At 37.7% G+C, this 18,765-nt stretch overlaps 1 protein-coding gene across 17 annotated transcripts in view; it reads left to right on the top strand.

Annotated features, from left to right (window-relative positions):
• The window catches only part of nrxn1a (neurexin 1a), a 180,328-nt gene extending 173,102 nt beyond the window's left edge, over positions 1-7,226 (top strand). For 15 of the 17 annotated variants that reach the window (XM_082151709.1, XM_082151711.1, XM_082151719.1 and 12 more), the window contains 2 exons: positions 2,278-2,359; positions 6,034-7,226. In XM_082151709.1, the coding sequence (XP_082007835.1) occupies positions 2,278-2,359; positions 6,034-6,335 (384 nt within the window). In that variant the 3' untranslated portion in view covers positions 6,336-7,226. The remainder of the gene's footprint in view (positions 1-2,277; positions 2,360-6,033) is intronic. The other 2 variants (XM_082151718.1, XM_082151721.1) reach the window with 1 other exon arrangement.
• Positions 7,227-18,765: the final 11,539 nt, after the last annotated feature.

Below are 18,765 nucleotides of genomic sequence, written 5' to 3' on the forward strand. Positions count from 1 at the left end.
AGGTTTGGGTGGAGCATGTTCATGTAAAGCCGCCAGTCACAATGGCATATAGTCATTCAAACAGATTCCTTTCCCTTTCATACAGTTAGGGCTGAACGATATATCAGTTTATGCCTTTTTATCATATTCTATCTATATTACACATATATTGGATATATATTGTTATCATTGTTGCAACCTAAAGAGTAATTGTAGCCAAATATGAATACAAAATGGATAGTTTTAACTAATTCACAGACTCTGTGTTTTTGCTATTGACATTATTACATTCGAGATGCTTTTAAAACAGCTATACTTTCTCTTCATCAAAGAAGACTACAATAATACACCAAAGAAGAAAACAAATATTAAGCTGCACAACTGTTTTCAAAATTGATAATAAGAAATATTTCTCGAGCACCAAATCAGCAAATCTGACTCTGAAGACTGGAGTATATATATATGAGAGAGAAGAGACTTTCATACACTTCAAAATCTTTCTAATCCCGAACCTATATCGCCAAGCTTTACTTACAACTTGGGATGATTATTCAGGCACAATGGTGAAACCTCATGGATCTTCACTTGTGGACCATCTTTCAGTTACCTCTCTACATCTTTAACCGCTAAACCACGCGTTCATCCCTCTTCTAGAACTCCTTCCTTTCTCTCAGTGGTCATGTCAATGAAGAGAACGCTGAGTCTAAGTTGCGTCTCATGCTCAAGCCTATGCATTATTAAGCCCTTTTATCAGACACGTAACCACATTTCGGTTGATTTCTAATCTCAGGGTCCATGATAAGTTGCAGTCTTTTATACATCATGTCAGGTCACAGAATGAGAGACGGCGTGGCATAGATGACTTCATCCAGCGTAGGCTCCCAGGATCTCTGCGTTATTATCCTTTCTCTCTCTAGAGTCGGACAGTTACCGCTGCCGGCCTTTAGCAAGGGCTCGGTTGTGCACTCCTGTTGCAACACATCCAGCCTTCCAGCAGCAGCAGCAGCACACAAACCAGCACTGTAACGTCAGGGATCTAAATTATTCACCCGCACTGACCTACTTGCAGGGTGTTTTAGAGCTGGGAGTTGAACAGATATCGCTGCAAGGAAAATGGCAACCATGTGGTTATGGCAACCACTTTGAAACAACTGTACAGGGTGCCCTCCCACTCCCACTTTCCTCTCCCTTTCTTCTCCCTCTCTCTCTCTTTCCGTGTTGTTTCGTGTGGTCCGCATGGCTGTGATGATGGTGAAAGGTCCTGATTGGCGTGGGCATTGCCCCGCAGCCTGTGGGCAGACTGTGTGAGCTCAGAGAGACAAATCGATGTCTTTCCTCCCTGTGCGCGCACACACACTCAGCCCTGCTTTTCTATTGGGACAAGCACACATGCGTGTACACGTTTGGCCAGCTGGCAAATGTATACACACTCTGGCTAATTGCAGAGAGAGAGAGAGAAGTGTGAAGACACTAAATGGATGCCACCAAAGCGACATCGTCAGATGGAATTTTCTGCCGTAGCGCTGAGAGGAACGTCGAGCTCGCTGCCTTTTTGCATAGTTGATGGAGAATTCCTGCACGGAGAGACTTTCTGAGCTATTAAACCACTGTCGGATACCATCTTTGGGATTCAAACCGTGAAATCTCAACATGGCTTTCTTTCCCTTCGGAACCATCACAGGAGCAGAGGCAAGATTTTCTTCAGAATGTGTTGTTGTGCGCGTCTCAGCGCCGTGCATTGTTCTTGATATGGCTTGTCTGTAGAAGTGCTTCCTATGGCTTTATTTCAGATTAAAAGGCACGTTTGATGAGATTGTTTTCCAGCGGGACGGACGGATGTGAGCGGATTTGATGCTCCTCGCACCATGTTTCTGCGTTGACAGTCTTTATAAAGCAACTGCCGGCAAAATTCTATTCGTCAGGGGATTTGTGAAATCTTTGTGTGTGTGTATGTGTGTTTGTGCTGCTCTGATCGATATTTCCAACTGCCTTGATGTGGAAGTCTCTCAAGACTGTACTATAAGACGATTTGGCATGTTGTAATCTACAGAAAGGGTCGTTTTTGTGGAAAAGTTGTGGCCTTTTACGGTTAGGACACCTTTGATCGCACCTGAGAGTCAAAGCTCAGAGGACCTGTGAGAGATGTCAGAGTGGACGTGGAAAGGACATTTCCTTTTCGTTCCTCTCTCTCTCTCGCAGCATGAGGCCTTAGATGACACAGCAGCCCTATAAAACTGTAATGATCCTACAAGGTGTTTTTGACTAACCCTCTATCTGTTTTATGTCTCTTTGGTACAGGATGATCTTCTGGTAGCGTCGGCAGAATGTCCCAGTGACGATGAGGACATTGACCCTTGCGACCCAAGTTCAGGTGGGTTAGGTTAGTCATCTTTCTTTTATATTATTACTGTTCACATGTTCTTTTCCACCAAAAATGTTCTCCATTTTTCATTGTTCTGTTTGAAACCACTCCATGCAAGATTATTTTACTAGTTAAAAGAACAAGCACACATGCGTGTACACAGTCTGTACAAGTTAAAAGAAAGGAAAATTACTTTGTGTAGTGGCCATCACTATAATTTTGGAAAAAACAATCATTATATTTAACATTTTACCAAACACTTTCACAAAAAAAAAAAAGAGTTTAAAATACCAAATGGCATAATTTCTCATATATCCAGCCAAGCGGACACATTGTACACCAGAAAAATGAAAACAGTCTGGGAAATAATGTGTCCGCCGTGACATCCGCGACGAGATTCCAGCGAAAAGTCATTTTTCTGCCCACACTGAATGTGAGAATTCAACCCAACAAAACCACAGCCAATCAGAACAGCGAGGGCGAGCAGAAGAGCGTCAAACCTAGAATACATCTTGTATTTTCGCCACTTCCATGATGCGTCTTCGGGTAGCATCCATTTTATGGTGTTTCTTGTGGATCTTGAGGGATTTTAAATATCTGAGGTTTCTCAACTTCAAAAAACAACCTCTCCTAGGCTCATCCATGTTTGATGTTCAATAATCCAGCGCTATGGTGCAGAAATAGAAACCGAGCGACTGACAAAATCTAGCGCGTTCGGCGGTTGTCGCAGCTGGTTCGAACAGGAGCTCAGATTAACTTGAAAGGGCTTTTATGATCTTGTTGCCGGTTATGAAACACTGTTACCTGAGTTGCATTGTTGCTTATGTGCTCATTTATCAAAGTGTTCACAGTGCGTGCCGAAATATATGTTTGTAAAATCTGCCTTTGCCTCTTTAAACAGACATTATTACTTCATTAAATCCTTTACCCTGTGTATGTGCTGTAAATATAGTATTTTAATTTTCTTTCAGGCACAGAGGGAGCTCATTTCTTAGATGAGTTTTTAAATAGGTCATTATATTAAACAAACTTAAACTTGTGCCTATCAAAATTCTTTGTGCTTCTGTATAATTTTAGCTCACATTATTTCATTTTTTACCCGTTTTATAGATCGTTACATAGGCTAAATCTGTATTTTTGATCATTTTTCTCATGATCACTTATTGTGAGACCTGGCGTATTTCGTTGAGATTTAATTTCAGAAAAGGCCAGCGAGCATGCTTGCGTAGCACATACTGCTTTTCCTATTTCTCCATTCAGAGAAATCCTGGCTACTCAGTCGACTGCACAAACCACTTTCGACATGAAAAATGAAGCACAAAGGTTAACCCAATCTGGATTCGTTCAGCTGGCTTAGTTACAGCAGCTAGTGGCCTATGCAGCATTCATATTATACATAGAGCAATGAAAGCATGTGCATGACATAATGAAAAAAATATGCTGACAAATCATGCAAAGATCTTGCTAATAAGCACAGAAAAAAAGCAGAAACATAAAATGTTGGCCAAAGCTGAAAGGTCTCAGATAAATGATGTTACAGCTCCTCAAACTGTGTCCTCCTTCCACGCGACATTTCTAAAAACAGATGTGTGAGCAGAGGTCGCCATCCATAATTCCCTGCTGTATTTTGTCATCTCCTTTCCTGCACCTGCGAGTTGCAGCGGATCGGACCGAAACTGTAAACGGCATTGTCACAGGTGTTGTTTACACTCAGCCTGAAGTCGCACTGTCTCGCAGTTACTGTCCCCTCTCCCAGAGACATAAATCAGAACAAACTATTCCACCCACCACGTCATTCTCCCTGCCAGGAATAAATAGCCAGGATGCGAGGTTCACTCACTGGTCACGGCTCATGGAAAATGCGCGACATATCCATTCTGATCGCTCTATCTGTGTCAGCCAGATGTGTTTTGTGGCGGTTTGATAAGCAAAGTGTGTAAGCACAAGCTTACAGAACAAGTTTTTCCGTTCAGCAGCAGTACATACATATATTGCAAGGTTGAGTGTTGTTATTGTGGTTTATATCCTGTTTACTGAAGTGGCTATACGGTGCTGTGAAGCAGTTTCTCAGTGGGATATCTCATCTCGTCAGGAGAGGAATCAATTTGGCAAAGATATATTGATTTTTGGGTTTCTTTCAAGTTCTTTCTAGTTTCAACCCTCTTAGTATTTTTTCGTTGGCTTAAAACTGAATAATTCTATTACTGTTGGGAAAGAAGCTGCAATGTTGACATTACAGTAGAGAAAACTAGTAAATTAACCGATCGGAACAATTACTTGGATGGTTTTTAAGAAAGGGGCAATGTACACTAATCTGCATGTTATTGCAAAATAGACCCAGACAAGGTAATAAATGATCCCAACACACAGTAAAGACATGGACATGAAATACTGTGAGTTGAAATTATTATAATAATTTAACCTCCATATCTTGATATAAAATAAAAAATGTCCATTAGTATACAAAACTATTGGCCTAGCAGCATAGACTGTAAAAAAAAAAAATGGACGTAGTGTCCGTGACGTCACCTGTAGGTTTGTGAAGACCGTTTTTGAAGCCTAAAGTGGGCGTGGCCGACCGTCGCCATCTTGGCAGCGCTTTTTACAGTCAGACAATGAGCTGAGGTAATGTGACGGCTAACAGACAGCAGACAAACGGCTAATGATGACTAATGACCACAGCAGCGGGAATCCACCTGTCACTCAAAAGTGGACACACCCTTAATTATACAGAAATTTAAGGCTTAATATAATTTATACGGATGAGTTATAAAAAAATTCACCCCCCTCACAGTTGTCATGAAGGGCAAAATTAGATGTATAGACCAAAGCCACTTTTTGCTCCAGGCTGTAAACATGTTTTTTTCTGCTGTAAAGTTGGGCATTTTAACATGGGGGAGATGCAGATTTGACTCACTTTTGCAGCCAGCCTCAAGCGGCCAGTTGATGAATTGCCGTTTAATTCACTTCCGTGTTGGTTTCAAGAGAGAGATAGGGAGGTTGCCGCTTGCCTAGCAGCAATATTACAGTAATATTAAAGATGATTTAATGGAAGTAGCATTCTTTCTTCCATATTGTGACGTACATCAGAGTGAAACATTATCGAATAATAAAAAAATGTAGGGTGCAGACATGGATCTATCCATCAGTTGCTGATTGAATGGAGAAATATCTGAATGCGAGCTTGCAGTCAATTGTAAAAAAAATAACACAAATAAATTAAATAAAATAAACACTAAATGATTGGAGAAGTCCTGCATACATCACCAAAGAGAAGTCTGTCATTCTAAAGGAAGACTGAGTTATGACATTTGGATTCAAAATTAAGTCAAAACTCATTTTAAAAAATGCAACATGATAAATTGTTCAAAATAAGCTTTTTACGATGCATTTAGATTAGAAAATGCATTGGGTGAATTGTTGGCTTCAATACTTCAGTATTTCATTTTCACTACAAATTGATAATTGAAATGCAAGATAGTTCCATTTGCATTTGTATGAAACCAGAGAGAGTGAGTCCGTAGTGTAATATTAGACATGAGTAGTGCCGGTTTCAATTACCCAAGTGAGCAGACTAATATACAGTTGCCATGGATGATGTTGAATATTAGGAAATATAGAGGTAAATGGATAGCCCTGTTGCTTTAATGAATGGCCTCTCTCTCTCTTTCTACCATTCTGTGTGTCCACAGCTCACCCTCCGCTGCCCGAGGCCAAGGGTTACCCCAGCCCGGAGGTGATTCGGGAGTCCAGCAGCACCACTGGCATGGTTGTAGGCATCGTCGCGGCCGCTGCCCTCTGCATTCTTATCCTGCTCTATGCCATGTACAAATACCGAAACCGCGATGAGGGCTCATACCATGTGGACGAGAGCCGTAACTATATTAGTAATTCTGCCACGCAGCCCAACGGAGCCGCTGTCAAAGAAAAGCCCATTGGCGTGCCCAAAAATAAAAAAGATAAAAAGAACAAGGACAAGGAGTACTACGTCTGATCTCACAGACTTTCTCCCCCCCTACCCCCTTACAACCCACCCACAGATCCTGTGCTACGAACTCACGCAAAAGGGGAGGGGAGATCCACCTGTGTATAGTAATTGAGAAAAAAAAATCGAAAAGACAAAGTCTTAGTTTGAACTAAGGCACAATATACTGTTACTAACAACGACAAAACATACTTTATAACCAAGCACACCAGAACTTTACTGAAAAGTGTGTACAAAATGAAATGGTACTGTGCAAGAAGACTCCACATAGTCACTCCAGCTGTGGATCGCTGAGACACAGGGCCGCTGGTTAGAATTAAGTGTATTTCATATTATGTTGCCTGTATATGTGTTGCCGGAACATTTTCCCTCTAAAAGCCAGAAAAACCATCTGCAACAATCCAAACAGACATTCACCGATGGGACGGATGGAAAAGGAATGAAGGACTTACAAATGAGATGCTACCTATGATTGTTAAATCAGCCAAAGTACTTGACTCCCTTTTCTGATGGCAGTATTGCACGTTTGGATGAGAAAAGACCGCTCCTTAGCAGGATCCGAACTGATTTCCATTCGGTGGACAGAAACTTAGGTGTCAGAGAATTGTGGAGGCCTTAAATATCAATCCACGTCTAAAGGTTGTTGGATTTTCTTCTGTTTGTATGTTTGTCAAAACGATGACAGATGACGCTGATGATGACGAGGAATACCGGGGCCATTCGGGATAGATTGAGGAAAAACTCCATGCACGTAAAGTATCTTATTACATGTTTATATACGGTGCAAAGACTATCTGTGTGCTCTCTGGACTGTGGCTGAAGTGGTGTTTTATAGCCTGTTATATAGATGATGCCAACTACAGTATACCTGCTCTTCAAACTTTTTTTTTTTTTTTTTTTTTTTAGAAAAAACCAAGGCGAAAACAAATGAAAAACTGAAAATTAAATGTTAATGTGTTGCTATAGCGATAGAACCGTTTCTGCCATTAGCTATACAGATTTTATTTTCCCTCCTTTATGTGCATCTCCAACATCTGTTATTTTTGACATACTCCTTTTTTTTTGTTAATTTTTTAACTTTTTTTTTTTTTTTTGCTGTTGTGTCCACATTAAAAGACAAGAGTATGAGTATAGGTTTTGGAAAGCAAACAGACATATGGAAAATAAGATTTTGGACTGTTTAAGCAATATCCTTTTGCTTGTCTTAGTGACCAAACAAATTATGCATGGTATTTAGGACTCCAAGTCTACCGAGAGACAATATCATAATCTCAAAAAGTAACAAATGAATTCAGCCCCCCCAAAACTGAGTATTGGACTAAAGCTAAAAAAGCACAAAGATAGAGAAAACAACCCTTCAAAAGTGTTTGCAAACATTCTCCTCTCTGCTATCTTGTACTGTGTGGAATGTACAAGAGGTATAAACTATATGACATTCTGAATAAAATGTTGCTTTTTGTTTTTGTGTGTTTTTTTTTTATTTGTGTACAATTTTTCTATAATACCTTCTTTTGTTTTTATTGTGACAATTCTTTGATGACCTCAAAGTGAAGATTTATTATGAAAAAATAGTTTTGAAAAATCAAATGAATAAATAAAATATTAAGACCTATGAAAACATTTGTTCTTTGTTTCTTTATAATGTCTTTGTAAAACGCATTACAAGGATTTAGAGAATGCCATGTTGTTGTTTTGTTTGGGATTTTATTATATTTTTTATTTTATTTTTTTTTACTTTAATATATCTTAAGAAATGAGCTTTGTCATGTTATATTCAGTCAACGGTACAAGAAAATACTTTGCTGAATTTTTATCTTTAAATTAGGGATGCACAATATATCAGCCACCATATCAGTATACTGTAATAGCCGATATGATAATTTTTAATGTTATCGACCTGGTAAGAAAACTTGGCAGATATATTAAAACCAATAAATAATGATATTTTCTTCAGCTGAGACACTTCAGATGCGCACTGTTCGCCATGAGGATTTTGAATTGCTTGAAATGATTGGATTCACTTTGAAAAGGAAAATACATTTAAGTGCAACACAAGTCTGTCATACTGTATAAGCTACATAAAATTATAATGAAAACACTACAGTAAAAAAATTATGTGAATTCTTTGTACGCCCATATTTAGCCTTTTGTTTTGTTGAGTTAAATAACCCACTAGCAAAGCTCTTCAGTTTACCGGTGTTCATTCAGCACACGCACCTTAAACACCAATGCACAACATTAATAACTATGATAATGAGAACACTATTGTAATAAAACATTGTGAATTCTTTAGGTTTAGTTGCCATGTTTCAGTGCATTGTTATGGGAAGAGCACATCCACAACAGGAGTTTTTTCGCCTTTTCTACATATACAAACACTAAGGGAAGCAGGTTGAGGGTGACAAGAAGACAGAAAATATATCTGCAAGCAGCCATTAAGGGGCCAAGCACAAAGAAGGCACGATTAGTCATGCCAACATGGATGGGAGAATCAGACCAGCTGCAGCAATGAGCAATTTAAGACACATTAAGATGATTATAGGCAAAATGGCTGAAAAATCATAAATACAGTCACTATTAATATGCTTTCAACCATTAGGTGGCGCTGTGACCAAATTGATGTGATGTAATCGAAGTAAGGTAACAATGACACATGCAAAGTTTAGTGTCAATATGCCAAAGCATTGCAGAGATACAGCCTTGATTTGGCATCATGCCATCAACTTTGTTGATGTGGTATACAAAAACGGTTTTGTCTATCAACACAAAATCCCTAACTTTTTCCGCCATGGTCTGAAGATGATATGATTCGATTTTGGTGAATATCGGACCAAAAATCTAGGAAGAGTTCGAAAAAGTAGATTTCTGAAGAAAATATAAATGGCGGACAGGAAGTTCGGTTGCCTATGCCAAAATTTGTCTCTATGTCCTTGGAATCTATTAAGAACAGGTACATTACAATTGGCTGATTTAATCAAAAGTTATTAGCATTTTTTTATATTTCCGCCACAAGGTGGTGCTTCCGTAAAAAGTTTTGAGTACCTTCAGGGCATGGTCCTGAAGACACATACTGAGTTTTGTAACGGCACGCCAATGCGTTCGTAAAAATAAGGCAATTTACGGCCAAATTTAAAATGGCCGACTCCCAACATGGTCGTTATGGGAAAACTGGGTATTGTTCAACTCGGCATGCTGCACCACATCTAAAGAGACCAGTTTTTGGCCAAATCGTTCAGAAGTTATATAATTTATCAACAATATGGTTTAATTAAAATCATTCCATTATTGTCCGTGCGGAGGCGATTCCATTTTATTTATCCATTGCATATGCATACTTTATACGCAAGTAATGTTGTCCAGTGACTTTTTTTGAATTTTTTAGATATTATTTTATTTATTTGTAAGACAGTAGAATTTATTTATATATATATATACATTTTTTTATTCTTTTTTTTTTTTGGTCATAGTGTAAAATTTATTATAAATCTTACACTGGTTCAAATAGGCTACTGTACTGTATATGTTTGATTTATGTTGTAGTGCTTGGGACATGGATTTTAATGGTGAGACTTTTGTTTTTGTAATCAGGCTCTCAAAAATGATATAAAAATTCAGATTTAGATTTATCGACCAATATATCGGTTATCTGCTTTCAAAAATAGAGAATTATTGGTTATCGGTATCGACCACTATTTTCATTTCAGTGCATCCCTATTTTAAATTTGCAGTGTGTAAATTTTAGCGGCATCTAGTGGTGGGGAGGTTGCGAATTGCAACCAACAGAAGTTACGGTGGCCGACAGGAAGAGATGTCGTCGTCTGAGACAGCAGAGAGTAGCCAGTTAAACAATGAGGTTTCTTCACAAAGATAAAGTAAGAAATTATGTTTACTTAATTATTCAGCAAAACAATATGTTATTGCAAATATTATTGTAACTTGTTCATCATTGTGTCAGTGTTTTATTCGCTGACTTTAGCTAGCTTATTTGCATGAAGAACAATGACAAAACGCGTTTGTCCATTTAGGGCTACTGTAGAAACATGTCGGGGAAAAAACGGCAATTTCAATGTAAGGGGACCCGCGATGTATGTACAGTAGATGGTTTATTCTATGGTAATAAAAACATAACGGTTCATTATGTAAGGTCTTTATACACCACTGAAAACATAGTTAGTTACGTGTATTATATTGCATTTCTGTCAACAGATCCTCCTAAATATTTCACAATGCACCTTTAAATCTCCACTTGCATCAGAAATATTACCTTTTCTCAGCATGGGCTCTTTTTTGTTTCATTTAGGCCTAGTTCTTTCTTTCACTATGATTTCCTGTTAATACAAAAACTGTGCTTCTTTATGGTTCACACATAAAAAAAAATCTCCCAGAAGGCCTTAAGCGGCCAGTCGTTCTGTGTTCAGATATTGAATGAAGCCATCGATCCGGCATATCAAAGAAAACACATAGTTCTGTTCTTTTTGTATCAAAGAACAAGATGTCACGATAAAGCTCTGGCCGAGGTGGTCTGCGCTGAGACTCGGACATGGCGGTGGACAGTTCAGACTACCGCCTCTCTTTAATTTCCCGCACTGGAGGAGGCTTCGGAACAGCTGGTGTGAAATAACTACCCCTACAGGGAGGCATGCGCTGTAATTTATGATTCATGAATTATTCACACCCGCCATAGACTTTTCATCAGGCCTCATTTCAACACACTTTGCAGAGGGAGTGTGGGAGGGAGGGGCAGCTGGGCTGGAGGTTTGTCACGGCCGGCCTTGAGAAAACCTCTGTGATGCATTTATTTAATTGTGATAATCAAAGGAATATATGGAATGTGGAAGAATATATATTGTGTCATAAGAAGAATTGATACAAGTAATATGTTGCGTTGATCTTCAGAAATGATCACGTGGTTTTAAAATTGGATGAAATATGAAAAAGGCTGCATCTCTTTCAGTACTGACTTCATTTATCATGAGGCTTCACCTTGAAGGTGCTTTATGATTGATTTTGTGTCATAGCACCTTGAATATAACATTATGTTCTGTTGTCCTCAACTTGATGTTTTTCCCACTATCTAAAATCGACCTGGCATATGAACATGATTTAAGCAGTTAGAAATTCATTACTGTTCTGTAAATGGTGGCATATAAAAAAACTATTTTGGTGGGATTATAGTTTAATGAATGGCTCTCATTACCTGGGTCTAAAAATATATTTAATTAAACCAAGATATTCCTTAAAATGGAGAGACAGTTTCCCATATGTTTCAGTTACATAAATGGACTTGAATGAATTTTTCATTATGCAAAAATAACATGAAACATGAAAAATTACTGAATTCATTTTCTTGGAAACATTCATTACTCATATTTGAGTGCATAAGCCATTCCAAAAGTTAAACCAAATATCTTTTTCCATTTTCATATAATTTATTTATAATATGGAAATGTACTATCCTTTGTACATAGTATTTATATTTCCCATTTGTCAGGGAAATGTGTCTTTTTTTTTACACTGTACACATTTTTACGGTTTTAAAAACAATTAAAATATGAATATAAGATGATTTACAGAATACCCGACTAGTAAAGAATACTATTATCACTCACTAAAAATAATGACATATGTAAATGAGTGTGTGAAAATGGCTGAAGGGCTGAGCGGATGCAGAAGCTTCTTGATGTAGTTCTCATTCGGATAAGGGCTAAAGCAAAGGCATTCTTCAGAATACACACATCAATATTTAATAAACCTGATGATGGACTTATATAACAGATGGATCTTTATTCCTCCAGATCTGTGAGTAGGCAAATTCCCCAGAGCCCCAAAAAATTCAGAAAACGCACCTTGAATTGTACTTGCTCTTTTTTTTTTCAAACAATATCTGCTTTTGTGAATATAAATCAACGACAGATGTTCTTGACCAGCTCTTGCTGACTCAAAATGATTGAAAAAAGCAGTGATTAAGTCTCTATCACACCACTGTCTTTGTGCTGAGCTGATGTCATTTCAGCTCATAACACTGTTCCAAACACTCCCACTGCTGCCTGTGTTCAGAGCACATTACTACGTCACTGTAGCCCTTGTTAATGCAATGATAACAGAGTTACTCACAGTTTTTCCTCAATCGGTTTGGCTCAGTTCTCAAATGACAGTTCAAAACAGATCCCTAAACAATTAGTTTCTTGTTCACACCAGATTTGAATTTCTTATTTAGCATGTGTTTTGGCATATATGTGCAAAAGAGTTAGGGATGCACCGATATGAAGATTTTAGCCGATACCGATAATTAGGGATGCACCGATACCAGTATCGAGCCCAATACTGTGCTTGTGTACTAGGGCTGGGCGATTTTGGCCTCATTTGAGCCCCGCTCTAGTCTGGCTATCACCAGACCAAGCTCAATCTTTTAAGATTGAACATTGGTCTGGGGAGTCTGCTATGTATTTTCTACTGCACAAGAGGTGTGATCAACGGGCATAGTTCAAATGACTGTACGCAATTGGATAGTCCTACAACCAATCAGACCAACGATCCGGGTGACGTACTTTGCAGAGCGACACGAAAACTCCAGGCAGGAAACGTGTCAACAAACGTGTTGGTTTGTAACATTGATCAGAGCTGTATAATAAAGTGAAAACCGATGACTAACATCAGTATTTATATTTAAGTTCAGCAATTTCACTTAAATGGCAATGAAAATAACCTATTAATTGTCATATAAGTGAAATTACTGAACTTAAATATACGAGCTTGATAAAAATGATCATTCTAGAAGAAAATTTCAGATGGCACTTAGAGGCTTTTGCATCTGAACTCTTCATATATATATATATATATATATATATATATATATATATATATATATATATATATATACTGTACATATACAGAGTTTGTCCAGCGTATTCACTGTCACTTTTGAACATGGAGGAACGTCACAGGCCTGAACAGCAGTTACATGCTCATTGAAGAGAAATAGGATGATATACAAGAACGTGTGGTGGTTGTTTTAGGGGAGGAAATAATAGAATGCCTAAAAAAGGACAAGCAACATTTCTACGAAAATAAATGTACTGTATAAACACAAGTGTTCATTTTCTTTTTGTGTACGACAGTATTGATGTTTCCAGTAAATTTTTACCTACTGTTGAAATCTGCATCTAAAAAGCTCAGTGTGATACACAAGATGGACATTCTTGTATAGTAGAGAAAGCACTAAGTGTCAACAAAAAGGTACATGTAATTTGTACATAAATATTTCAATGATTGATGGCAATGGTGAAAAAACATTAAACATTTTGACCAGTGTGGCTCACACGATGAAAAAACACTTTTTATTGTGGTGGCATTGGCTAATTTAAGTCCAAACCAATATATTGTTGTTGAACTCATCCTCCTGTATAGAGTGTGTTTGGGGTAGGACAAACTTTTTTCAAAACTAAGGCAGACGGGACAGGGCAGAAGGGGCATGAAAAATCCATATTGAAAAAATTATTAATTTAGCATCTCCATTTGGAGCCACTGGTGAGTCAACGTTTCATCATGCTGTCAGAACAACAGCCAAATCTAACATGGGAATTCAGCAGGACACACAGTTGATCATAGCTCTCATTTAACATGCTTTTTGTTAATTTGGTACAATGCCAGGGGCAGGGTTTGACCTGTGGGACTGCTGTGAATAGTGAAGTGTTATTTTATAGGTCATTTTTTACACTCACAGCAAACATGGATGGACCTGGCCTGCCTCAGATTTTGTATGTCCAAGCCATTTATTTACAGTTTTTCTCAATCTTTTTGGCTTATTTTTTAAATAGTCTTAACATTCTCATGTGAGTTTTTTTTTTTTTTTTTTTTTTTTGATTGACCGATTCGAGATTTAAAAATGTTTTATGTTCAATTAGTCAACTTAAAAGCGTAACTACAATATGTTTCAAATAACATAATCTTTATTAACCATCTGGTTAAAAAAAAGTTATATTCCAAGTGCACTACACCTGAAGTGATCAACATGGTGTTAATGTAAAATTACTTATTTGTTAAATATCTTTGCAGAAAATATGCATGAAATATGAAGGCAAATAATGAACAAACTTATCTTTAAACATGTTATATGCTCAATAGGCTAAAATAAGAAAAATGATAAACATTTCTAGCCAAACAAGTAGACTATGAACCGGTTTCACAGACAGGGTTTATTGATTAATCCAGGATTAGGCCTAGTTCAATTAGGTAATTTAAGTATCTTTTATAAACGTGCCTTTAGGAAAAAACATTACTGCTGTGCATCTTTCTTGAGACAAAACAATGACACTGACATACTGTATGTTAAGATCTGTCAGTGCAAGTTGCTTTTAGCTAAAACAGCTTAAACATGCATTATTCATGGTTAGTTCCGGTCCTTGGGCCGTGTTCGAAGCGTTGTATATTACTCAACAAACATACACCTGTGACCGCATTACATTAGTATTACTGCGCAACTGCCATTTGTGATTCTTTGTTGCTTGGCAACCTCTTTGGAACTACATTGCTTGGCGGAGGAATAATGTGTTACTTATAACGTTATATTTTTTGTTGCTCGTGTTAATTTTAATAATAAAATAAATATTAATATGAATATTTTATGTATGTATTGTATGTTAAGCAATAAGCCCCTTGAAGCTGTGTTTGACAGAACAGCAAAGGGATTTTTAACGCCCCTTAGCTGTTCTAAATTCACTGTAAATCACAGCTTCACTGGGCTTATTGCTTTTTTAAATCTGGGACTAACTTAAACCTTGTCTGTGAAACCGAGGGATTGAGTATTTCAGAGGTCACCCCAAAATTCTAACTCAAAATGACTAAAAGTAAAACACCATAAGCGATTATTAGCAAACTTGTTTTATTATGTAAAAACAGAAAATAACAGCACCTTAGCCTGTGACCATCATACAAACATGAAATATCAAACATACAGTGGTTCCCGGCAGGTTTTTGCATTGCACTGAGCTGTTTTTCCATCGTTTTCTATGTCTCGCTTTTGCAACGTCTCGCGTGCATGAAACAGCATTTTAAAAAACACGGCGCTTTTTTTATTTGCATTGCACTGTACCATATTACCATAAAGGATCCATCAGTTATCTTGGAGTATCTGTCTGTAAATATCTATAATTTTAATGCTATAATTAATATCCATAATTTTAGTGGCTCCTGTCTGCCTCCAATTGCTTCTGCTGCTGTTTGCGTTGGTGTGCATCTGAAAAGCTTCGTATATCTTCCTGTTTTGAATCATTTACTATCATTCATTGTTGTTTATACTGCTAAATATAACTTACTCAACATCACACATTAACCTGACATAGCTAGCTTCAAACTAAATAGTTATTGCTAGCACAACACGCCAGTAATTGGCTAGTCTGTTAGCGTGCCATCCGCGCGCTCTTTATTTATTTATTTTTCTCGCGCCTTTTACGAGTCCATCAAACAACTTAGGTGAGTAGGATCAGTCAACAAACACGGTAAGTCATGTCATCTTCTCCTCTTATTGTTACTTGCACCTCATGCAACATGTTTATATCCTTCTCTGTCAGCACAGGATTTACATGTGATAAATGCAGGGAGATAGTAAAGCTGACAGGGAAGATTTCAGAACTAAAGACACGCATCTAAACTTTAATTGAGGATAGTAAGAATGCAAGGGCTTTAGATACTGCTTTGGATGCGACTAGCTTAGTGAACTCTGTACATTGTTCTGTTCCAGCTGAAGTAGAGCCCATGCAGCAGGGCAATTGGGTGACGGTGAGTATAGTCGCGGGACAAAACACAGCTCTTTCGTTCCGATAACAACATTAAACAGGTTCTCCTCACTCATTGAAACACCCACTGAGAATCCTGTTGATTGTGCCCTAGTTATTGGCGATTCTATTACACAAAACATGAAAATAGAGCCACCAGCCACCATAGTCACATGTTTGCCGGGAGCCAGAGCGCCTGACAACAAGGCAAATTTAAAAGTGCTGGCAAATGCTAATCGTAAATTCTCTAAGATTATTATTCACGTCGGCACAAATGATGTTCGATTCCGCCAGTCGGAGATTCCCAAAATTAATATTAAAGAGGTGTGTGAACTTGCAAGTACGATGTCAGGCACTGTAATTTGCTCTGGCCCCCTTCCTGTTCGCAGGAGTGATGAGATAGTCAGTAGATTGTGTTCACTCAATGGCTGGCTGTCGAGGTGGTGTCCGCAAAATAATATAGAATTCATCGACAATTGGAAAAGTTTTTGGGGCAGACCTGACCTGTTTTAAAGAGATGGTGCTGCTCTTCTCTCTAGTAATATGGCTCATAGTCTTGGAGATAAAACATGACAATCTGGGGCTCAGGTCAGGAAGCAGACAGACTGGCTAAACCGACCGTCTGCTAGCTGTCTCACGTCACCAAGGTCAGATAAATCCCATCACATAGAGCCTCTTTCACCTAGCTATCATCACATAGAGACATAGTTCCTTGAATTTGGAAATCCAAAAAAAAAACGTTTCAACCCATCTAAGGTTAAAAATTTAATTGATGTTCAACAAATAAAAAACAGCTATAATACAGATGAGCAAATGATAAAGCTTGGGTTGCTGAGAATTCGATCCCTTACTTCAAAAGCACTTATTGATAATGATATGATTACTGACTATAATCTAGATGTGCTGTGTTTGACAGAAACCTGGCTAAAACCAAACGATTACATTACTTTAAATGAGTCCACCCCGCAAGATTACTGTTATAAACATGAACCTCATCTGAAAGGCAAAGGGGGAGGTGTTGCTGTAATTTATAGTAATATTTTCAAAATCACTAAGAAATCTAGTTTTAAATATACTTCTTTTGAAGTGTTGGTGCTTAATGTAAAAATATATAGTGTAAATGACAAATCACGTTTGAGATTTGTGCTGGCTACTGTATCAGGGCACCATAAAGATTTTATCAAAGAATTTGCTGACTTTCTATCAGAGTTAGTATTGGCTGCAGATAAAGTACTAATTGTTGGTGATTTTAATATACATATAGATAATGAAAAAGATGCATTGGGATTGGCATTTAAAGACATTCTGAACTCTATTGGAGTTAAACAACACGTGTCAGGACCTACTCATTGTCGTAATCATACTCTAGATCTAATATTATCACACAGAATAAATGTTGATGCCGTTGAAATTCTGCAGCAGAGCGATGACATCTCAGATCATTATCTAGTCTCGTGTAAATTACATTTAGCAAAGGCTGCAAAGCAGACTCCGTGTTACAAATATGTGAGACCTATCACTTCTGCCACTAAAGATTGCTTTATTAATAATCTTCCTAATCAGTTTCATCATCTCAGCATCCTGGATAGCTTAGAAGAACTCGATATTGCAACAGAAACTTTTAACTCTCTCTTTTTCAGCACTTTAGACACAGTTGCTCTGTTGCACTTAAAGAAGATGAAAGAAAATAGTCCAATGCCGTGGTACAACGAGCACACTCGGGCCCTTAAGAGAGCAGCCAGAAAAATGGAGCACAACTGGAAGAAAACAAAACTAGTGGTATTTCGCATTTCATGGAGAGAGAGTTCGATTGCATACAGAGAGGCCTTAAAAGCTGCTATATCTGCTTATTTTTCAACCCTATTAGAAGAAAATAAACAAAACCCTAGGTATTTATTTGAAACAGTGGCTAAACTAACGAAAAAGAAAGCTTCAAGCCCAGAAATTTCCAAGCAACACAGCAGTAATGACTTTATGAACTTCTTCACTTATAAGATTGATAATATCAGGGACAAAATTATAACTATGCAACCGTCTACTACAGTATCGCATCAGGGAGTGCATTGTAGTCTCCCTAAGGAAAAATTCTATTCATTTATTGCTATAGGAGAGGAAGAATTTGCTAAACTCATTAAATCATCTAAACCGACAACATGTATGTTAGACCCTATACCGACTAAGCTACTGAAAGAGATGCTTCCAGAGGTCATAGATCCTCTTCTTACTATCATCAATTCATCTTTGTCTCTAGGATACGTGCCAAAAACCCGTATATTATGATTAAACCGCTTGTTAAAAAAACGCAACTTGATCCTACAGAATTAGTCAATTACAGGCCGATCTCGAATCTACCCTTTCTGTCAAAGATACTAGAAAAGGCAGTATCTTCACAACTATGTTCCTTTTTAGAAAGAAATGGATTTAGGATTTAGACCGTACCATAGTACCGAGACAGCTCTCATTAGAGTCACAAATGATTTGCTCTTATCATCCGATCGTGGTTGTATCTCTCTATTAGTGTTACTCGATCTTAGTGCTGCATTTGACACTATTGACCACAACATTCTTTTAAATAGACTTGAAAATTATGTTGGCATTAGTGGAATTGCATTAGCATGGTTTAAAACATACTTATCTGACCGTTATCAGTTTGTAGCAATAAATGA

The sequence above is a fragment of the Leuciscus leuciscus genome, assembly GCF_965113295.1.
Source record: "Leuciscus leuciscus genome assembly, chromosome: 21".
In the NCBI taxonomy this organism is placed as follows: Eukaryota; Metazoa; Chordata; class Actinopteri; order Cypriniformes; family Leuciscidae; genus Leuciscus; species Leuciscus leuciscus.